This window comes from Labeo rohita, chromosome 16, assembly GCF_022985175.1.
Source record: "Labeo rohita strain BAU-BD-2019 chromosome 16, IGBB_LRoh.1.0, whole genome shotgun sequence".
Classification (NCBI taxonomy): Eukaryota; Metazoa; Chordata; class Actinopteri; order Cypriniformes; family Cyprinidae; genus Labeo; species Labeo rohita.
Window position 1 is genome coordinate 318,572 of NC_066884.1, and position 24,788 is coordinate 343,359.

A 24,788-nucleotide genomic window follows, 5' to 3' on the forward strand; every position below is an offset into this window, starting at 1 on the left:
ATGGTAATAATCCTCACAACATGTTAACAACATTCTAATCATGCTAGAAACATGTAATAATGTTAATAACACAATAACGTCATTCTAATCATGCTAACAACATGTTAGAAACATGCTAGCAACAGGCTAATCAGGCTAGAAACATGTTAACAACATGCTAATCATGCTAGAAACATGCTATTAACTTGCTTATCATGCTAGAAACATGCTAGCAACTGGCTAATCAGGCTAGAAACATGTTAACAACATGCTAACCATGCTAGAAATATGCTAACAACATGGTAATCATGATAGAAACATGCTAGCAACATGCTAATAATATTAATAACACAATAACGTCATTCTAATCATGGTAGAAACATGCTAGCAACATGCTAATCATGCTAGTAACATGCTAGTAACTGGCTAATCAGGCTAGAAACGTGTTAACAACATGGTAATAATGCTTATAACATGTTAACAACATTCTAATCATGCTAGAAACATGCTAGCAACATGTTAATAATGATAATAACATGTTAATCAACGTCATTCTAATCATGCTAACAACATGCTAACTGAAACATCAGGCTAGAACATGCTTAATCAGGCTAGAAACATGTTAACAACATGTTAATCATGGTAGCAACATGCTAGTAACATGCTAATCATGCTAGAAACATGCTAGCAACATGCTAATCATCCTAACAACATGCTAGTAACTGGCTAATCAGGCTAGAAACATGTTAACAACATGCTAACCATGCTAGAAATATGGTAACAACATGGTAATCATGCTAATAAAATCATGCTAGCAACATGCTAATCATGTTAGCAACATGCTAGTAACTGGCTAATCATGCTAGAAACATGCTAACAACGTGTTAATAATGTTAACAACATGCTAATCATGCTAGAAACATGCTAGTAACAGGCTAATCAGGCTAGAAACATGTTAACAACATGGTAATAATGCTTATAACATGTTAACAACATTCTAATTATGCTAGAAACATGCTAGCAACATGCTAATAATGATAATAACACACTAACGTCATTCTAATCATGCTAACAACATGCTAGAAACATGCTAATCGTGTTTGAAACATGCTAGCAACATGCTAGTAACTTGCTAATCATGCTAGAAACAATCTAGCAACATGCTAATAATGCTAACAACAAGCTATCAACAAGCTAGTAACATGTTAATCATGTTATAAACATGTTAGCAACATGTGAATCATGCTAGTAACATGCTATCCATGCATCTGACAGACTGTATTGCCTTCAAAACATTCAAGCTTTAAGCTTTAAAACTACTTTAAACTTAAAAACCATTTCAGACTGAAACTGTAACTTTTAAATTTTTTCAGACTGTCTGGTCAGGCTTTCTTAAGTTTGACAAACTGTTTTTTATCTAGTTATATGTTGAAAACAGCCAAGCAAGCCCAGCCCAGATGAGAAAAAGGAACGCAAAAAGGAACGTAACGCATTACTTTTCATAAAAAGTAACTCGGTATACACAATTTATTACTTTTTTATGGAGCAACTCATTATTGTAATGCATTACTTGTAAAAGGAAGGTTCCCCAGTGCTGGTGTGGAGTCTGTGTGTGTGTGCGCGCGTGTGCGTGTGAGTGTGTGTGTAAGTCTCGCTCGTGCCCCTAGAGGGCTCGTGTCCGTGTCTCTCTCTCCGTGTCTGTCAGTGTATGTCCGTCGGTCGGTTCTTCGGTCTGTATGTGAGTTCGGGACTCGCTCATCATGTCCTCCGCGGGTGCTGCTGCGGGAGCTTGCGGACCGGCACCGGGACCGAATCACGGCGGTTCTGTTCCCGCGCCCGGCGCCTCCAACCCGCGAAAGTTCAGCGAGAAGATCGCGCTGCACACGCAGAGACAGGCGGAGGAGACGGCGGCGTTCCAGGAGGTCATGATGGACCTCACCTCCACCCGGGTAAAGTACACGCACACGGTAACGGCCCGCGGCTCCGACTTTCCCGCTGGAAACGGTCAAATCCGTGTTTTTCTCTCGCCTCGTGAGCGCGCGCGGCGGCTGGCAGGAGCGCGCCCGAGCAGGTAGTAGCGCACTAGCTAACGGAAGCTAACGAAAATATCGCGGATATCGCGAAAACGGGATGAGCGAAAGACGTTAAAGGCGCTTGAATTACGTGACGGATGTTCTTAGAGCCGCACTGACAGTAAACGACAGTTGAAGCGCGTTTATTGCGTGTGTGAGTTTGAGGAGACTCTCAGACAGGAAGCGGTTAGCAGCGGATTAGCATGAGCTCCTCACACACACTCTCACATCAAATCAAACTATTTTCTGCAGTTATGACATCTAAAACATCTAAACGTCCAACACATCTCATGTGAAGACTGCTCTGTCGGTCTGGTGTAGTTTATGTGCTGTCAGTCGATAAACGCTTCTAGAATGTGCGCTGGTTACGTGTGTGATGCGGTGACTGATGACTGATAACTAACTAACTAACTAACTCATGTCAGAGCTGCTTTGTTACGTTCATGTCAGTGGTCAGTCTCAAGCCCTTGACCTTTACTAGCATTACCAGTCCTGGTCATAGTAGATGATCTTTACACTTTCACCTCGGCTGTGACATTGATCATCCAGAGCTGACCCTGAATCAGTGACATTCACATAAACAAATGAAACGGGTACTACAAATAAGCATATAAAAAATGTTTTCTACAATTATTATTTACATTAATTTTTTTTTTCATTTAATTTAATCGAATTAATTATTTTTTTGTAAACTGTATTTAGATAGTTACATTTTTAATTATTTACATCTTATGATTTGATTTCGATTTAGTGTTTTAATTCGATAATTTTCAAATGCGATCAGAATATGCCACTAATATTTTTTTTAATATTGATATTTACGAAGTGATTTTTTTACATTTATTTTAATTTAGAATTTATTTTGATTGTTGTTATTTGAAAAATAAACCACTTACAAACACTTTATCAAATTATAAAATGCAAAAAAAAATATATATATGTATTTTCATTTTGTAGTTTAAAAGTCAATTACATTTTACTGTTATAAATCATTTTTTCATCAGTTATACATTTTATATGTAATTAATTTATAGAATATGTTTTATTTTTTATTTCAGTTTATGAATCTGAACCAGTGACATTCGGCCAAACAAATAAAATTTATAATTGTAATTGAAATATTTTAATTTTGTTTTTACAATTATTTGCGCCCCTGGACCACAAAAACAGTTATAAGGGGCAATTTTTTAAAAATGTATACATCATCTGGAAGCTGAATAAATAAGCTTTCCACTAATATATGGTTTGTTAGGACAGGACTGAGAATATTTGGCCAAGATACAACTATTTGAAAATGTGGAATTTGAGGGTTCAAAAAAATCAAAATATTGAGAAAATTCCCTATAATGATCTTAACAATGCGTATTATTAGTCAAAAATTAAGTTTTGATCATTTTGACCCCTACAATGTATTTTTGGCTATTGCTACAAATATACCCGTGATACTTAAGACGGGTTTTGTGCTCCAGGGTCACATTTATTTACATCGTTTGTTTGATTTAATTTAATGTAACTTGTAGTAAGCTGTGTTTTGATTTTTACATTTTAAATTATTTTAATTTGCATGTCATGATTTGATGAAGTTTTAGTGTTTTATTTTGATCATTTTCAAATAAAAACAGTCAAAATAAACCACTTACTAAAATTTAAATTATAAAATTAATTAGTTTTAATTTTGCATCCTATCGTTACATTAATATTTACTAAGTGATCAATTTAGCATTCATTTTGCTTTTATTTGAAAAATATCAAAATAAACACCTTACTAACACTTTATTAAATTCTAAAATGCAAAATTAAAAAAAAAAAAAAAACATTTTATTTTCTTTTTGCAGTTTAAAATGCAATTACATTTTACTGTTTTATTTAATTTTTTAATGTAAGTTGTTTTTGCAGCAATTATACATTTTAGATGTAATTAATTTATAGTAAGCGTTTTATTTTTTTATTTCAAATTATTTAAATTAATTTTGGTTTAAATGATTCATTTGGATGAGATTTTTGATGAATAAGTGAATCTGAATGAATCATAACTGCTCGAGGCGGTTTGTTGGTTTGATTTGATTATTATGGATGCAGACGCACCGCAGGCTGCTATTGATCTGATGTTGTGTGATGCTCCACTGCTGCGTCCTGACGTTATTGTGCTGTGCGGCAGTGAGAGCATCAGTGAACGATCAGCTGCTTCCTCTGCAGGTGTTGAGCAGGTGTGTGTGATGCAGTGATGTCACACAGACACAGTGTCATTTGTCGTCTGGTTCAGTAGTGTGTGTGAGGGTCAAAGGTCACACTCAGATCTGCGTCTGGTCTCATTATGACAGTCTTCATGAGCTCGTCTCCTCGTGTGTGTTCAGAGCCGCTGATTGTTCTGGATGTGTGTGTGTGTGTGTGTGTGTCTTCTGTCCTTGGGTCTCTAGCAGCGCGTAACAAGCCGTAATGAGGGGCGGTCAGAGTGATTAACCTTGATCAGATTGACCTCTGACCCTGAAACACACTCTTGTAGTCAGTAAGGGAATGACTTATGGTTTGCATATAAACAATCTTAACAAATCTTGCGGTGTGTGTACTCAGCGTGACAGCACTAGTCAGGTTGTGGTCGCTTTCTAAACAGCTCTCAGTAGTAAATGTATGTGTTAAACAGATGTTTCCCTCAGATTTAAACCGAGGATCAAGTGCAACACTTTATTAATCCAATATTGCAGGGATTCACAAATGTTTTTGTCAGTCACACGTCTGTGAGTTAAAATGTTTACTGAGATTTAAATGTATTATTTCAATACTACAGCAGAACATTTATATAACATGTAGGTAAACAAATAAAATATTACATCTATTTTTAGTAATTGGAATAATTTAATTGTTTTTTAAAGATTTATCCAATTTTATGATTTAATGTTTTTATTACCTTATGTGTTTTAATGAATTTTTAAGTGTTTTTTTTGTATTAATTTTGTTAAAATTAATGTACTTTAATGTATAATTACACTGTAACAAGGACACCTTAAAATAAAAGTGTAACCAGGATTTTTTTTTTTTAATTGATTTTATTTTTGAATACTTTGATTTTTCATTTTAATTATTTTTTTGGGACATTTTATTTATTTATTTTTATTTTAGAAGTGTTTTTGCTGTAACATTATTATTTTAATACATCTTTAGCAAGTGTTCGATATTAATTTCGAAGGTTAAATAAATTTATGATTTACTTTTAGTGGCTTATTTTTTGGTTTAAGGACTTGTTAGTAAGTGTTTTGTTTGGAAGATTAAAAAATGGTTTTGTTTTGACATTTTTAATTATAGGTATGATATTATATTAATTATTTTTTAATTATTTAATTGTTAATTGTTTTACATTTGTATGATTTCATTAATTATTGACTCTTTCTCATCACATATCACATCATAAAACCTGTTTGGGAAATCCTGCAAGATTGTATAAAATGTCTTAAAGTGCCCCTATTATGCGTTTTCAAATATGTCCTTTCATGCAGTGTGTCATGTAGCTGTATGTGAACATAAACTATCTGCAAAGTTGTGAAGCCGACAGTGCACGATACATAAAGTTATTGTGTATCAAAAAAAAGAGTCGGCTCACATTTGCCTAAACGAGTCGTCAGGATTTCAAATCTTTCTCTGTTACGGCCACACGTCACGAAGTAACAGATTTGCATAATGTCCACCTACGTTCTACGTCACGAACAACTTGTCCGCCCATACATTTCCATGGGGTTTAGGTCACGTGGAAACTTACACGTACATTATACGGAAGACGCTGTATCATACGCTGTGAGTAAAACTGTTTTATATTCACTTCTAAAAGATGATGAATCTACAAATATTGTATTTTCTAGCGATCGTTCAAAATACGTAGTTGTGTATGTTGTTGTGTAACAACCCTGCACATGTCATGCTAACCGGCTAAATCACGCTTGTGTAGTTCTGTTGTTCAGCTGTGGACCCAATGTAGTCTGACAATTTGTGATTGCTGCAGCTTGACTGTCTGTCTGTCTCATTAGTTGGAGTAATGATAAAGGATGGCGCACGAAGCGGCTTTCACACCGAATGCGGAAAGCGCTGTGCTATGAAACCCATTCGTTTCAATTGCTTCCGCCCTGCGTGGACGGCTTGTTTCGGCCTCGACTAAAGCGCACGCGCAGCGGAGCAAAGTTCAAATGAGTTGTTCAAATGAGCTTTTACCGCTGTGCTCTGAAGGGCTGAACGGAACCCAGCGGCAGCGCGGCGCTTTCCGCGTTCGGTGTTAAAGCCGCTTAATGCATTATACATTGCTGAAGTTTACACCATAGAGGTGTGCCCGGTTCGGTTATAAAAGCAAATTGCGAGCACTTTCCACGGTAGCCCGTGCTAACTTGTCGATCAGCCGCTTCAGCCGTTTCATCGTCAGACTCTGGCTGGAATCGATGCCATCTTTTTTATGTATTGACAAGTCTCCAGGGCTGTCAGTCAGTTATGGCAATGGACGTTTCGTTTTCCGACACACCGTACGCGGTAAACCAATCATAAAGGACTGCGCCATCTGACCAATCACAGCAGTGAGGGCTCACGGAAAGGAGGGGTTTAGAGAGACTGATTCTTCGAACTGCTTCGTACGAGTCGTTTACGAATTATTTAGAAATGGGGTAAATTTAAATCTATTTTTGGAGAAAACTAAAGTGTTTTTTGACCTTGCATACATGTAAACCTGTTTTGGGAGTCTATTAAAACAATATTAGCAACCTTTAAAATGGCATAATAGGGGCACTTTAAGTTTTGGAAGTCAGATTATGAGTTAAGTAAATGTCAGAGCTGATCATGACTAATTTTATTTTAAAATTATTTAAAATTTAACTTTTATGATTTAATTAATTTTTAGTAAAACTTTATAATTTTGATTGTTTTTTTTAAATTTAATTTATTTTTGAGTACTTTGATTTTCCATTTAATTTTTTTTTGGACATTTTATTTAGTTTTTTTTTATTTCAAAAGTGTTTTTGCTGTAACATTATTAATATTTTAATTCATCTTTAAGTTTTTGATATTATTACATTTATGATTTACTTTTAGTCAACTATTTTGGTGTTTTTTCTTCATTTGAACTTCACTTTTTTTGGTTTAAGGACTTGTGTTTTGTTTGAAAGATTAAAAAATGGATTTGATTTGACATTTTTAATTATAGGTATGATATTATATTAATTAGTTTTTAATTATTTATATATTTTTTATAAATGAATTGTTTTACATTTTTATGATTTAATTAATTATTGACTATTTTCATCACAAACCCTGCATGATTGTATAAAATATCTTAAGTTTTTCAAGTCAGAGAATGAGTCAAGTAAATGACAGAGCTGATAATGACTTCCTGCTCATTTGTCATACTGGAAAAGGAGGTCAGGTCAAGCACATTGCATTGTGGGATGTCACACGTGTGCAGGTTCTGAACGTCTCATCTTGTGTTTCAGATCCAGGCGCAGAAGGTCCGGTTGGCCAGAACTCAGGGCCCGTATTACGGCGGATCTCTGCCCAACGTCAACCAGATTGGCAGGAACGCCTCAGAGCTGCAGGTGTGTGTGTGTGTGTGTGTGTCACCAGATGCATCAGCAGCAGCTCATTACAGCTTGTTTAAACCTGTGTGTGTGTGTGTCTCAGGGCTCATTTCACTCTCCGCTGGACTCGAGTCGCTCCACGCGGCATCACGGTCTGGTGGAGCGCGTTCACAGGGACCGGCGCTTCATCTCTCCCAGCAGACCTTACAGGAGACAAGTATCCTTCCCATCCATCTCTGCTGCAGGGTTTTACAGGGTTTATGTGTGTATGGAGTTATGATGATGATGATGATGATGATGATGATGATGCTGTTGATGTCCTTGACCTCTGACCTCAGACGGACAGCTCTCACAGCAGCTCAGTGTATCTGTCTCCGCCCACTGACCCCAGCTGGAGAAGGTAACGTGCTCATTGGTTCAGACTCATGTCAGTCACAGTCGCTTACTGACAGAGAGGCGGGACTTCATATATTAAAAGTGTTCAGAACAGACAGTGAGACGAGCGCTGCACGATTAATAGAAACAAAACTGACATAACACATCGCAAAGGATGCCATTTTAACATTTAAATACAGAAATCAAAAAAGACAGCCGGAAATAATGTAAAATAAAATATGTGGCCCTGGAGCACAAAACCAGTCTTAAGTATCACAGGTATATCTGTAGCAATAGCCAAACAATACATTGTATGGGTCAAAATGATGCTAAAAATCATTAGGATATGAAGTAAAGATCATGTTCCATGAAGATATTTTGTACATTTCCTACCATAGGTATATCAAAACTATATTTTAGATTAGTAATATGCATTGCTAGGAACTTCATTTGGACAACTTTATAGGTGATTTTAATTTTTTTGCACACTCAGATTCAAGATTTTCAAATAGTTGTATCTCAACCAAATATTGTCCTATCATAATAAACCATACATCAATAGAAAGCTTATTTATTTATACATCATTTACCATTATGACTGATTTTGTGGTCCAGGGTCACATATAATACTTTTCACAAATATTATTTTTTATTACTCTTTTATTTATTTTATCTTACATTGAAATATTACAATAGTAATATTTTTTTTTTTATTTGGTTTTTATTTATTAATTTTATTTAATAATAATAATAATAATAATAATAATAATAAGTTCAGGATTTCACAGTAAATTAATATATTTTTGTGATATGAGGTTTGCAATATTTGCAACATTATTACTAAAATTGAAGACTAATGGATACTGTTTATATAAACAAAATGTATCAAATAATTAATAATTATTAATAATAAAACTGATTAAAGTGGCTAACATGGTAGACCTAACACCAAAAAATTCATTTGTGTTTGTTCATTTCACCTCTATTAACCCTGAAAAGCCTGAAATATGAAATAATAATTTTTTTCCCAAATGGGAGCATTTATTGAACCTTTAGACTGAATATAAAATATTTTTACAATCTAGAAACAAGTTTGAATATGTGTTTTGTATCAGATTTGAATCATCAGGCTTTTATGGCTCATGTGGTCTGATACAGTGAAGATATTTAGGAAAATCAGCTCAATTTTATTCAGAAATAAATGCAAAAATACAACTTGCTGCACATGCTGATATAGACATGATGACATTCTGCTGCTTGTAATGTACATCAGTGAGATCTTTATAACAGTAGAGCAGTGATGTCACTTCCTGACTTTCCCTACAAGGTCGTGGGTCATGATTTGTGGACTGTGAGTGTGTGTGAGTGTGTGACCGCTCTCTCCCGCATCATCTGCTGTTCTTCTCTTTCTGGTGTGTGTCCGAAGACTCTTGTTCTGGAGCTTCTCTCTTTGCTTCTGTTCCTCGTCTCTTCGTTCACTGATTCTGATCTTCTGGACTGATGCTTGTGTTCTGACGGAGCTGATTTCAGCCGATACTGACGATGATGATGATGATGATGATGATAAACATCACACACACAGACTGAGCGCGGGTGTGTTTGTGCGGGTCGGTCAGTCTGGTCAGTCTGTGTTTAGCGCGTCTGCTCACGTCCTGCTCCTCCTGCTCTCGATCTGTCCTTCGCTCCTCTCGTTCTTTGGCAAAGCTGCTCGTCACTTGAGTTTGCTCTTTTTCACTTCTGGAAGTAACAGAGGTTTCTCTGTCCATCACGAAGGAACTGCAACAGTAACTTTCCGATGGACAAGAGCCAGATATTCCAGCAGCTGCCGACCACAGCGCTCAACAGGTGATCCGCCGCCTCTCAGAAAACACTCCAGCCAATCGCTTCCTTTAGCGCTCCTTCAGCGGCTCATTCTTCAGCTTTAGCTGAGTTCAACACCATTACTTATTTTTTATCTTTTTTGTAGTAAATTTTATTTTGATGGTTTCTATTTTTAATTAATTTATTTTAAATGTAACATTTTAATCATTCATCTGATCTGCAGCAAGTGCTTTATTTTGTGTGTATTTATTTGTTTTTATTGTACATTTATCACTTTTTAATTTTGCTGTAATTGCTTTTTTTGTTTAGTTACTTTTTAGGGTTGGGTTGTTTTTTTTATTATTATTATTTATTTTTTTAAGTGTTTTATTTTGATGGTAGGGTTAGGGTTAGTTCAATTTAAAGTTAGTTAAAGGAATTATTTATTCCTTTTTAATTTGACATTTTAATGGTTTAATTACTTTTTGGCTTGGTTATTTATTTTTATTTATTTTTTTTAAAGTGTTTTATATTGAGGTTGGGGTGTACTAACTGTCACTGGTAGTTAATCTGTGTCAACTGCCCATATAAATACAGAGATTTTTATGGTTTAATTACTTTTTAGGGTTGTTTTGGTTAATTTATTTTTAAATAGTGTTTTATTTTGAGGTTAGGCTTAGTTAAATTTAGAATTAGTTAAAGGATTAGTTACTTTTTAGGGTTGTTTTGGTTTATTTATTTTTAAATAGTGTTTTATTTTGATGTTTATTAAGTTAATAATTTGGTCTTTGTGATTTATTTTTAGTGACATTTGATGTTTTTATTTTAAAATGATTTATTTTAATTTTTAACATTTTTTTTATTGAATTAATTTTCAGTAGTTGTCTTTTTTTTGTCAGATTATTTATTAATTTTATATTTTTCTGATTTAAATAATTATTGTTTTCCATCAAATCTCAAAGCCCTGTATTGGACAGATGATCCGTCTCTCTCTCTTTATCAGAAACACTAGATTGACGGACTTTTGTTAAGGGTTTTTAAGCGTCTTGTTGTTTTGCGGATGTGGCCGTTCTGCAGGCCGGTCCGTTTCTTCAGTAAATCACATGTCTGTGAGTGTGTTTGATGTGTCTCGTGTGTGTGTGTCTGCAGGACTAACTCTGATTCGGCGCTGCACACGAGTGTGATGAACCCTCCGGGTGGAGATCCGTTCAACGCAGGACTCAGCGCCCCGGGCCGGCGAGCCGGTCGGTGACACTCGTGTGTGTGATGATCATTACAAGTGTGTTTGAGTCTCTACTGACGAGCTTCTGTTCCTCCTGCAGTCTTCCCCTATCCTGTTCCTCCCATCGAGGAGAACGGACCCGATGACGGACGCCTCCTCAAACCCTGGGAGTCCAGAAAGGTGCGTTTCTGTGTGTGTGTGTGTGTAAATAAAATATCATCACAGAGACACAGACAGAGACAGATTCCATGACAGGAACTGGGTTTAATAAACACACTGAACGCTGTCCACTGAATGTTCAGATTCATTACTGTGTGTTTCTTCTTTTCTCTCCAGCTGCCGCAGCTCTCTTCACGACCAAAGTCCTGTGAGATGCCTGGAATCACGTGAGTCCAACCGGCCAATCACACGCCTCCTCACACCATCAGTCAATCATTCACTCGGCTCTTCCTGTGTGTGTGTGTGTGTACTTGTTTATGCTACATTGTGGGGACCAAATGTCCCCACAAGGATAGTAAAACCTGAAATTTTTGACATTCTGCAATATACAAAAATTATTAAAAATAGTAAATGGTGTTTATCTGAAAGTGTAACGATGCAAACATGTTTCCTGTGAGGGCTAGGTTTAGGGTTGGGGTTGGGTTAGGGGATAGACAATATCGTTTGGTCACTATAAAAACTATAGAAGTCTATGGAAAGTCCCCACAATTCACAAAAACAAACGTGTGTGTGTGTGTGTGTGTGTGTGTGTGCTGCGCTCATCTATTACTCAGACTAACCTCAGCACTGCTGATGAATCCTAATGAAAACTGTTGGCTGAAAATTAAGCCTTTGAATTATTTGAATCAATTGTTTATTATATATAGTTGCTTAATTATCTATTATATAAAACATAAAACATAATTATTTATGGCTTGGATTTTAATTATTATAATTATTTAGTAATATATTATGTATATACATGTGACCGTGGATCACAAAACCAGTCGTAAGGGTCAGTCTTTTGAAATTTAATGCATGGTTTTGTTTCACAGTGTGTTTAGAGATTCAGTGCATCTGTACTCAGCACCAATTCACTCTGATAAATCACACACACACGCACTTGGTTAAAGTGGTTTATTGGCTGGTTGTATTTCTTGTCTGAAGGCGTTTTTATTCGGGTTTTCCACTGCGGTGCTGCTCTTGTGTATCAGTTGTACAAATCTCACTTTTAGTTTCAGAACATATTTATACGTTTATATACATTCGTTTGATTCAGATGTTAAGCACATAACAAATTAAATTTGTAGCAGTCAGTCCACATGTATGATGGTTGTGCTCTGAGAGTCAGTGATTGGACTGATAATGTGTTTTCTGGTTATTTTTGTATCGAAACTGTGTAGTGCTGATATTATCTCTGTCCGCTGAACACTAGTTCCTGTTTTAATTCTCATCTCTTTCTTGTTTTCTGCGTTAGTATGTGACCCGTTACACCTGTGTTTGTGTTTTAGTATATTTCCGTCTCCGGACCAGCAGGGCGGCGCTTCTCACGGCCCCACTATGTTGAATACGGGCGGTTCTCTGCCGGATCTGTCCAGCCTGCACTTCCCGTCCCCGCTGCCGACCCCGCTGGACCCGGACGAGCCGGGATACCCGTCTTTGAGCGGCGGCAGCAGCACGGGGAACCTGACCTGCACCCTCACGCACCTCGGCATCAACAGCCCCAACGCCTTATACTCCACCGGTCAGTCATGTGATCAACTCCACACCTCCTCCCCCTACTGAACTAAAGCGTTTATCTGTTCAAACACGGCCAGAATTCGGAATTAAATGGAAAATAACTGAATCTATGATGCAAACTTCATGAAATAAAGCAGCTCTAAAACACATTATTCAGATCAGTTCAGTTCAGTGTGGATTCAGTTCAGTTCAATAACATGTTGATGAAGTACGAAACCAGTTTGATTCAACAGAAACAGAAGACAGTAGTGTCTTTATTCAGTTCACTTCTAGTTTTTAACGAATTGATTGAATCACTAATTCGATCAAAGATAGTCAGTCGTAAAGACTCGCTTCGTTTCCGAATGAATCAGCCATTTAAATGAATCAAATGAGTCAATAATAGACTTGCTTTGCTTCTGAATGAATCAGATGAGTCAGTCATAAAGACTTGCATTGCTTCTGAATGAATCAGCCATTTAAATGAATCAAATGAGTCAGTCGTAAAGATTTGCTTAGTTTCTGAACGAATCAGCAGTTTGAATGAATCAGGTGAGTCAGTCGTAAAGACTTGATTCGTTTCTGAATGAATCAGCCATTTGAACAAATTAGATGAGTCAGCCATAAAGACTTGCTTCATTTCTGAATGAATCAGCTATTTAAATGAATCAAATGAGTCAGTCGTAAAGATTTGCTTCGTTTCTGAATGAATCAGCCGTTTGAATGAATCAGGTGAGTCAGTCGTAAAGACTTGATTCGTTTCTGAATGAATCAGCCATTTGAACAAATCAGATGAGTCAGTCATAAAGACTTGCTTCACTACTGAATGAATCAAATGAGTCAGTCATAAAGACTTGCTTCGTTTCTGAATGAATCAGCCGTTTGAATGAATCAGATGAGTCAATCATAAAGGCTTGCTTCGCTTCCGAATGAATCAACTATTTGAAAAAATTGGTTGAATCAATGAATCACTCATTAAGACTTACTGCCACCTACTGGTGCTTTCAGTTTCATATTGAGTATAATTTTTTTTAATCATTTCATATTTCAGTATTCATTACATTAAAACCATTGCTACCTATTTATTGTCATTGTGTAGCATTTAATCATTTCTTTCTAAAGCTACTTTTTTTGTAACGTCTTTACTCTTCAAAACACTAGAATGGCTTATCTAATGATAAGATTAATTAATCAGCAATTAATCAATAAAAAATAATCACTTGACAGCCCTAATACTAAACATTAATTAATTAATTAAACATTAATTTTCTGTAAAACTGCTCTGAAACACCATGTAATGTGAATAAATATATACAACTGAACTGCATAATGCTGCCTTTGACCAATCACAGTTGAGTAACACGAGAGTGGTTCAGTCTTTGAGTTTATTTTGTAGGAGTGACTGTATTCTGAATCAGCAGCTCTGATGCTAAATCACAGCGTGGTTATTTTTTGGTGTTTGTGTTTGTGCAGGTCTGCTGCCGTCTCTGCAGGGCACGTCCAGTAACCCCTCCCTCCAGTCGTCGCTTAGCAACCCCAACATCCGATCGTCTCTCAGCAGCCACTCGTTCCCCAACTCGCTGAGCTCCCTGCACTCGTCCCTGAGCAACCCCTCCCTCCAGTCTTCGTTAAGCTCCTCCCCCTCGCTGAGGTCGTCGCTCAGCGGCCAGTCGCTGCACTCGTCCCTCAGTAACTCGTCCCTCAGCAGTCACTCGCTGCAGTCGGCGGCCAGTAACGCCAGTTACAGCGGTTCGGGCTCCTTCGCTCCGCTCGTACCTGGACAGGTGCAGTCGCAGATGAGCACGTCCCCGCGCAGGCGAGCGCAGCTGACCCCGGTGATCCTGCCTCCGGACACGCGCAGACATCACCCCAAACAGTTCTCGCCCACCTCCTCCACCCTCAGCTCCATCACGCAGGTAAAAACACACACACACACACACACACACAACCATCTCCAAATAGGTCGAATTTAATGCTGCGTGTGAAAAATGTGTTTTGGAAAAGCGAGCAGCATTTCTTGTGAAATCCAGTGAGGAGTGAAGGTCGAAAACATCAGACAAAAATGGAATCTGCGTATTAAAGAGCATGCTGATAAGAACTGAAAGACATGGTGGAACTTTTGGGTACCGTAGTCCTGCATTTGGCACAGAAGCCGGAAGATGACGTTGACTTGGTTCACGGGTTAGCGACAAGGAGATTGAGGACGATTTTGTTTTTAGACTTCTGTGAAGCCTTTAATATATGAGAGCATTTGTTTATTTGAAGTGTTTACAGATGTGCGGCTTTGGTTGGAAGTTTTGTAAGGTTCTTTTAAGGTTATTTTACACAAACGAATAGCTCAGTTGCCCTAACAACAGGTGCTTCACCCAGATTTGATATCAAGAGGAGTGAAACAAGACCGTCCCGTCTCGCCTTTGTTGTTTATTCTGGCTGCAGAGATGTTGGCGCTCCTTATTAGTCAGTCGACTGAAAATACAATGTTATTTTTAAAAATATGTTGATCGGATTCTGTACTCTCTGACATCTTTATACCATAATAGTATTTTTCAGGTTTATGATCAGCCAACTATTCAAAAATTGCTGTATACAGCTTTAGCTTTCCAGTGGCTCTTAAAGCAAAGGAAATTAATTTAAAAATATCTAATATTATATATCCTTCATCTGAGTTTTTAAGATGCCAGTTTAATTTTGAAGAAAATGCTTGTATTTGACTGTTTTGACTGATACGAGCTTTGCTTTATACTTGTTTATTTGCATTTATTAGTGTCAGTTTAGATTAATATTTCGTTCAATAAGTTCAATAAAAAAGATTAGGGCTGTCAAACAACTAATCGCGATTAATCGCATACAAAATAAAAGTTGGAGTTTGCCTAATATATGTGTGTGCACTGTGTGTAATTATTATGTATATATAAATACACACAAATTAATGTATATATTTAAGAGAAATATGTTATTTATGTACAAAATATTTCTATTTATGTATAATATGAATTATTTAAAAATTATAACTACATATAATTATAACTACGTAAATATTTCTTAAATGTATACATGAATGTGTTTGTATTTCTGTATACATAATAATTACACACAATACACACACATATATTAGGCAACCTCAAACTTTTATTTTGTATGCGATTAATCACGATTAATCGTTTGACAGCCCTAAAAAAGATCCGAAGTTACGATCTAAATCAAATGATTCGCGAAACCGCACCAAAGTCCCGATCTGAAACGATGGTTCGTGAATCATTCAGATCCGGACTTCGGAGATTGGATCGCGAATCCCGCGCCGAAGTTCTGATCTCAGTCAAATGATTCACGATACGCGCTCCGAATCCCGATCTGAAACAAATGACTCGTGATCCGTGCTCTGTAGTCCGGATCTGACTTTGGAGCTCAGATCGCGAATCATTTAATTTCGCAACATTGAAATTCCGATCTGAATCACATGATTCGCGATTCGTGTTCCAAACGTTCCAGAGTCCTGATCAGAAACAAATGATTCGCGACTTTGGAGTGCGGATCTCAAATCATTTAACTCGCGAAGTGATTCACGAGCCGAAGTTCCGATCTCAATCAATTGATTCGCAAACCTGCACCAAAGTTCCGGTCTGAATCAAATGATTCGCAATACGCGATCCGACTAACGCGCTTCGAAGCAGTGAATCATTTCGCGACGCAATGGTTTCGAAGAGCTACAAGTGATGTCGAAATTCTTAAACGAATGGCTCATTTGAATCGCTTGAATTGAATGATCGAAGTCACGAGTTTGAATCAATCGGAGCGGTTCCAGCATAAATGACTCACTCAATTGAATCGGTTTGTCTGTTCCTGTTTTTGTGTCTTCAGTCATGTTTACACGACACTGTCAGTACTACTACTGGCTTAGCTCGCTAGTTTGATGACATTAACTAAAAGAAGCCAAAAAAGTACAGTGTTTACAAATAGAATATCCATATTTCCATTCCAAAGATAATACAAATCTGCTCCATATTGAGGTGAGGTAACCGGTTTACTGCTAACTAGTGAAACACTCCATTAATATGACGAGCTGCAGCTTAAAATACATGTTGTGCATTATGATGGCGTTTGTAGCTTAATTCACTGTATTTGAAATAGTTTGAGTTCAGTGGCTGACAGTTCAATAGGAATCAGTTGAAATCATCCAGTCATACCATACCATTCAAGTCAGATTTACCAGTATATATTGTAATATTTGAGAAATGATTGTTGTAATTGTTTAGTCTATATAGAGTGATAGTCAGTGTAAAAAGAGCAAATGGGAGAAGCAGATAAACACAAAACAGCAGAACAACATGTTAAAGAGGATAAACTTCATCATTCAGCTGAACTGTACTCGTATGTTTGAACTTTTGAGCTCATATCAATGGTATGATCTATTTCAGATGTGGCTGAAATGACAACAGCAGTGTTTACATACACGTTTATCTAATTGTTTGGTCAAAATCATTGCTAGGGACAATGTAGTATTTGCTGGATTTGGCAGTGATGTTTTAACTTTAGGAATGACGTCAGATGCTTGTTTTCGTCTGTCTGTCAGGGTGTGGCTCTGGACACCAGTAAGCTGCAGGCGGATCAGAGGTTGTCTCAGTATTCTTTCGGGCAGCAGCAGCAGGTTCAGAAGGGTCTGGGTTCTGCGCAGACGCACGCGCTCCGCCCGTCATCGCAGACAGCGCAGCTCCACCTGCACAACATGCAGAACCTGCACAAGTCGCAGAACTTCCAGATGCAGCCGCTGAAGCGAGCGAACCCTGCGGGTTACGGGTCCGCGGACGCGTCCCAGACGGATGCGCAGACGGAGAACCGGTCCGATCAGCGCGCCCATCCTCTCTCTTCCCTACATCAGATGAGTCCGGCTCTCAGTGGAGATCTGGACCTGTACAACGTGAGTGATGCTGTCAGGTGGTCTTACTACGGTACTGCAGCAGTGATCGATTGCCATTTACAGGATACTGTGGTGTTGCAGCGGTACCTGTCCATGAAAATCATGCGGTTACTTATAGTCACCATGACATTTTTTCCCCCTTACTTTATTTATACAAGTATTACAACATTTTTCAAAAACATTTCAAAAATACAGTTTTTAAGCAAAACTATATATAAAGGGGATCAGAATAATAAAAAAAAATCAATAACCCCCTAGTAGTAAAGAAGTCTACATGAAATTTAAATGTACAATTCGTGTGTGTGTGTTTTTTTTTCAGTGTTGAGAAGAGATGATAACATAAAGAAGAGATGATAACAACTTCTGTTTCATAATTGAATAAAAATGAAATGAAATTATACAAATGACTAAAACTAAACCTGAAATAAAAGTAAAAAGCTAAATAGAAATATAAAAAATGACAAATGCACATAACTATATTTAAATTATTAAAATTAAATTGTAAATTAAAATTAAAAAAATAAAGCTAATACTAATATAGTATAAAACAATAGCAAAATAAATTAAGACTAAATAGAAATATTAAAAAACAACAATACAGTCATATAAAAATAAAAGCTAATTATAAATATGAATGAATATTCTAATATTATATAAACAATAGTAAAACAGCACTGATCCAGAAATGATAATACCACAGTATTTTTGTTAACAGACAAGTGTCTCTTTTGTCTCATTTAGGACTCAATGTTCCTGAACTCACTGCTGGACGACCCGTACCTGGGCATGCAGTTAACCAGCCGCCAGAACCAGAACCTGAACCAGCAGGTTAGACGCACACACACACACACACACACACACACACACACTGACTGTCACACACACTCATCATGTTCATCATGTTAACTCTGTCCATTGCTGTGTTGTGTAGTTGAGTCTGGACTCTCAGCTGGAGTCTCTGAATCATGACGGCGGCTCTGCTGCGGTTGCGAAGGCTCAGAGCGGCTCGTATCACGGTCAGCCGGCGTCGCTGGAGCTGCTGGACTCCTCAGAACAACAGATGATCAATCAGAACCAGAGTCAGAGCTACACAGACGGGCGACACGCTGTACCCAACATCATCCTGACCGGTGAGGAACTGAACTCACTGACTGTTCACTCAACTGACATGTGTGTGTGTGTGTGTGTGTGTGTGTGAGAGTTAGTTTTTTGTTTCCCCCTTTCTTTTTTTTACAGCAATTTAAATGCAATTTAAGAACACATGTATTTAAATGCAGTGTTTATTCTGATAAAAATGACAAATATAGTGTTCATTTTTTTAATTCAGGTTTACAGGGCTGCACAATTTGGCCAGAGTTTATAATTATACATCAGTATGGCTGTAAAATAGTTATTTCCAGTTGATATTGATTCTGATACAGAGGTTTTTAATTTTTTTTTTTTAGTCAGTAGCACTGAAAAATATGACGTAGTATTGGTTGGTTAATTCACAGGCAAATAAGCAAGCACAAAAATATTAGTTTTAATGATCCAGATTTATAGGCTAATGAGAAAATGGCCACATTTCTGATCAGTCTTTGATTAAAACTGCAAATGCAATTTAAAAATGTGATTAAAGTTTTTTCAGGCTTGCTGTGTTTGTTTGTAGGGCTGAACAATTTGGTTTTAAGTTTTGTAATTATATATAAATATGGCTATAAAATAATAATAATAATTATTATTATTGTTGTATTACTAATCATATATTTACTATTATTACATTACTGTTACTAAATAGAAATACAATGATGACAAAGCCAAAAACAAAAGAAAAACTAAGATTATAATACTTAGTGTAAAATAGGGATGCACAATATTGGATTTTTGCTGAGATCTGATATGCCAGTATTTTTCAGCTCATTTTGGCCGATAACAGATGTCAGTACCGTTATATTTCCTTTTGTTTGAAAACAATGCCAGGTCTCTCCTGTGTGGAAATTATAAGCAAATTATTTATTATTTTGTTTAGAAAATGTAACATATTACATATTAATAAGTAAATAAATAAATAATATATATATAATAATATATCATATTAATATGTAATAATAAATAAATAAATAATAAAAAATAATAATATTATTTTATTTTTATTCATGTAAACTATGGCTTCTAAACTTTAAATCAAATCATACTCATGATTTTATCAACATCAATCACTGCTTTATTTAATCAGAAACACAGTCTAAATGTTATTTGTGTATTTTACTTTTTTATTTTATTAAAATAGGGCAGCTTGTATTTGCATTATTGTTGCACAGAACTGGATCAGTGTGTGTGTGTGTGTGTGTGTGGACTTGTTTTTATATCCTTGTGGGGACCTAAACCTGAATACACACAGACTCTTGGGGACTAGTGTCACCGTGGGGACCTAAATTGAGGTCCCCATGGGTACAAAAGCTTATAAATCATACAGAATGAGATTTTTTGAGAAAGTAAAAATGCAGAAAGTTTTCTGTAAGGGTTAGGTTTAGGGGTAGGGTTAGGGTAAGGGGATAGAAAATACAGTGTGGACAGTATAAAAACCATTGCACCTATGGAGAGTCCCCACAAAGATAATAAACCAGACTGTGTGTGTGTGTGTGTGTGTGTGTGTGTGTGTGTGTGTGTGTGTGTGTGCGCTGCTTAACTTATTATTAGTACATTATCGGCACTGATCCTCGTCAGTGTTTGTTGTGATGGTGATTGTGGTGTGTTGTGTGTCTCAGGAGATTCTTCATCAGGACTGTCTAAGGAGATCACAAGCGCGCTGTCGGCCGTCCCGGGCTTCGAGATGGACCCGTTCTCGTCGGACGACCCGCTCCGGATGGACCCGCTGGCGCTGGAGGGTCTGGGCATGCTGACGGACGGGGACCTGATGCTGGCCGACCCCGCGGTCGAGGACTCCTTCCGCTCCGACCACCTCAAATGACTCGCAGAGAGTCGGCGAACGTTCGAACGCGAGCGGAGACGCGCACGTGGCACTTTGGGTCGAGCGCCGGCAGGTCACGTGACTTGAGTCTTAGCTGCATGCTAACGAACGCGCTTCAACCGTGAGCTTCAGCCCTTTAACTCTGCGCTTCTCAGACGATCAAAGCCGCACGATCCACTTCCTGTTACAGATATCGCCGCACGCCGCCACAGCCGCAGATGACCGATCACAGCCACGTGCCTCCACCCGACGCTGCTCAGGTGCTTCGGTCCCAGCATGCACTGCACCGCACCAGGTTAACGCAGAACCCACACACACACTTAGAGGTGATGTGAGTCGTTGTTTGACAGCTCAGCTGCTTCAGCCAATCATGTGCGTTTGGGGGCGGGGCTATCAGTCTGACTAACCAATGACGGGGAGGGAAATACTCAGGAGACTGTTTGATGTCATGTGGCTGTGTTCAGAACTGCATACTACCATACTGCAGTATACAACACGTGTTTGTACTCGGTGTGTCTGCATGCACGGAAAACAACGGCACAGATAGTGTATCCCACAATGCAATGTGCCTGAGTTTCTCCTGACAATGCAAAATAAATTAGAAATTAATAAATAAAAATAAATTAAAAATAGATTTTTATTTCAGATAAGCTGCATGCAACTCACATGACGCATACTATCATTTGAAACATCGTGGAATAATGACTCGCTGTTTATAAACTATATATAATTCATTATGCAATATATATATATTTTAATATATGTTACTATAAAAAGTAACGAATTACTAGATGCTAATTACTTGAACAGTGTAATTACTCTAAAAATGATAATAAAATTGCATAAATTATATACGAACTGACCAAAGTATTTAAGAAGAGAAGGTTACGGTAAAAACATACATTTTTATAATTAGATGTTAAATTTTGAAGTCTTATATAGAATCGTTCTATAATCAGTATTTAATGCAAATAACTGGAATTAAATTACAGAAAAATTAAGAGTAATCTCTTACTTTATTTTTTTTAAGGACAAAGTAATTAAAATTACAGTAATACCGTTTGTATATGTGTATATATATGAAGAGTTTATTTGCAAAAACGGATAATATGTTCAAAAATCATGTTTTTTTAATGTTATCATTTTTACTTTATATCAAAATAACCCAACTGCAATTTGATTGAGATTAATTGAATTGCACAATGAAAAAACATTATTTTTTAAAAATTGTTAAAAACTGAGATATATATATATATATATAGATAGATGGATATTTTTTCTAATATATATATTTTTCAAAGCAGCTTACATTCATAAATGGGAAAATGACAATCAGTGATGCAAAACTCGGCAAATATTCCAATATAAATCAGACAGTAGAGTGATTATCAGATGAAGTTTTTTACAGATTAGTATGCAGTATATAGTGTGCACTGTGCAGTATGCAGTGAGCTGGTATTCTGTTCTGAACACAGCCGCTATATTTAGACCCACGTCACCTTTAACGCATGAGAACAGACGTTGTTTTTACCGATGACATTTAACAGCTGTTCTGGATGATCTCTGATCCAGACTAACTAGTTCTAGTGCACTAGTTAAAGCATCAGCGTGTTTGTGTCGCCGCATGTGCTGAACCACTGAAACGGTGTCGTCAATGACCAAATACGTGTGTGAGTGTGTGGGGACCAAATGTCCCCACAAGGATAGTAAAACCTGAAATTTTTGGCCTGTGGTCCCCACAATGTTAAAAAATATTAGAAATAGTAAATGATGTTTATCTGAAAGTGTAAGGATGCAAACATGTTTTCTGTGAGGGCTAGGTTTAGGGTTAGGGTTGGGTTAGGGGATAGACAGTATCGTTTGGTCAGTATAAAATCTATACAAGTCTATGGAAAGTCCCCACAATTCACAAAAACAAACGTGTGAGAGTGTGTGTGTGTGTGTGTGTGTGTGTGTGTGTGTGAGGTTTACTGCGACGCGCTCGTCTGCACTCTTTTCTGCCTGTATTTGCACGTTTATTCTCCTGAGCAAGGCCATATTCAGAGGAACACGTATTTTTATGTAACTAAATACTGCGTACTATGAGATTTATTTTTAAATAAAGTTGCTATAGATGTTTATGCGCATAAATGTATATTTGTATATGAAACAAACGAACGAATACGTTGAGAAACGCGTCGATCGGCAGGTGGATTGTGGAAGTTTTCAGGTGAATCTCACAAGAACAAAATGTCACGTTTCACCCCAAAATCAAAGGAAAGAAATGATCAATGATCCTTTGCAACCAAAAACACTGATGCATTTTTATTTTTAGCCCAAATTCACATGACATGCATTCATTGTGGGGGGGTAAATGGGCTCAACTGTATTAAAAAAAAATATCACAAAGGCAAAGAAAAAAAAAGGTTTTATGCAGTTGAGACCTTGGAAAAGGGTTTTAATAAAGTCTAGAATCAGTTTTAATTACAAAGAAATCTTAGAATATCATAGACATTTTATCTGTCATATTATAACATTCATTTTGCAATGAAAATAGATTATAGAAGCCTGTTTCTACCACACAATAAAATGATTAAAAAAGGTAATTGCCAATTTTTCTCACAGTTCTTTTTTTCTTACAAATCAGAATGGCAACAGTCAGAATTGCAATGTAAACTCAGAGTTGTGAAGTATAAATGTAGAATTGTGAGATAAAAACAGAATTGCGATATAAAATTTGAATTTTGAAATATAAAAACAATTGCAATATTAGAATTTCGAGATATAAAATGAGAATTGTGTTTTGAGATATGAAAACAGAATTGCAATTGAATACAGAATTGTCAGATATAAACAGAATTGCAATATTAAATTAGAACTTCAAGATATAAACAGAATTGCAATATAAACTCAGAATTGAGATAAAAACAGAATTGAGATTATAAAATTAGAATTTTGAGATATAACAACAGTATTGCAATAGAAATACAGAATTTTCAGATATAAACTGAATTGCAATATAAAATTTTTAAATATAAAAACAATTGCAATATAAAAACAGAACTGCAATATAAACTCAGAATTGTGAGATATAAATTAGAATTGCGATATAAAATTAGAATTGCAATATAAATACAGAATTATCAGATATAAACTGAATTGCAATATACAATTTGAATTTTGAAATATAAACACAGAATTGCAATATTAAATTAGAATTTCGAGATGTAAACACAGAATTTCGAGATTTAATCGCAGAACTGCAAGCCTAAATTTTGAAATATAAAAAGTTGCAATTACCTATATTTTTTTATGCTGTGACAGAAACGGCTTCTATGTAAGCTGGTGTATTAAAACAAACAGACAAATCAGCTGGCCTTCATTTCCTTCAAGACAAATATAGTTTCATGTTTTTCTCGCTGTGATGTTGGGGTGAAGCGCGAGCTGCCGTCTGTCTGTCTGTCCGTCTGTGAGATCCGTCTGTCGGCTGGTTTTCTGGACACGTTTCTCTGCTGTGAAGTGAAGCGAGCGTCAGATCGGCCGAGATCGTTGTGAGCATCTGTTCTGCTCTCCAGCGTTTCCATCCACCGCCGCCGTCGCGTGTGTTTATCAGACGGGTTCGATGTTGGGCTCGGCGCCGGACGCTGCTAGTGAAACATCGAGTCCGGTTACTGTGTTACGCTGGTAAACGAGTGTTAGTTAAGCTTCATCATCAGTGCTTCATCTACACAACAGGAGCAGAACCCATGAAAGTACTTTAGTCATCTGTGTGTGTATTGTTAATACAGATGAGACATGAATCTGTCCAGAACTGTGTTTAAAGAGCAGGTTTGTTTGAAATATTAATGTATTTTAATGTTACAGAAGTTTCGCGTCTGCCGCTGCATTGCACTGTAAAATCAGCTGTTGAACAGCTCGGGTCTGATAGAAATGTAGAAATATAACGATGAGAAGATCAGCCGTCGAATGAATAAAAGCTTCACGTTATCTGTTCGTGTCACGCTCGAGCTCTTCACCGTGTTAACTAGTCCTAGCTTTTGTCTAGGTTGAGTATGGAAAGAAACAAAATATCCGCGTTCTATTTTAAGATGTACTTTTACGATCGTTGCTCTTAATTTTTGTTATTTTGATAACCAGGGAAACTGTGTGTGTTGTAAATAATGTCCTGAAAGCATAGGTGCTTCTGATGGAACATTTTTTAAGACTGTATCCTCACCTTATTTTACAGAAAATAAAGAATTTAAGTGAATATGTG

General features: G+C 36.8%; 1 protein-coding gene across 2 annotated transcripts; it reads left to right on the plus strand.

Moving 5' to 3' along the window:
- Positions 1-1,489: 1,489 nt before the first annotated feature.
- LOC127178160 (CREB-regulated transcription coactivator 2) lies at positions 1,490-24,788 on the plus strand. Of its 2 annotated transcripts, XM_051130854.1 has the most exons (14): positions 1,492-1,928; positions 7,511-7,612; positions 7,698-7,811; positions 7,933-7,994; positions 9,743-9,814; positions 10,919-11,013; positions 11,092-11,171; positions 11,328-11,377; positions 12,482-12,714; positions 14,163-14,605; positions 17,260-17,604; positions 18,346-18,432; positions 18,536-18,734; positions 20,352-24,788. In XM_051130854.1, the coding sequence occupies exons 1-14, from the start codon at positions 1,740-1,742 to the stop codon at positions 20,552-20,554; spliced, it is 2,274 nt and encodes a 757-aa protein (XP_050986811.1). In that variant the 5' UTR covers positions 1,492-1,739; the 3' UTR covers positions 20,555-24,788. The 2 variants fall into 2 exon arrangements, with proteins under 2 accessions (XP_050986812.1, XP_050986811.1); XM_051130855.1 differs by lacking the exon at positions 9,743-9,814 and having other exon boundaries at positions 1,490-1,928.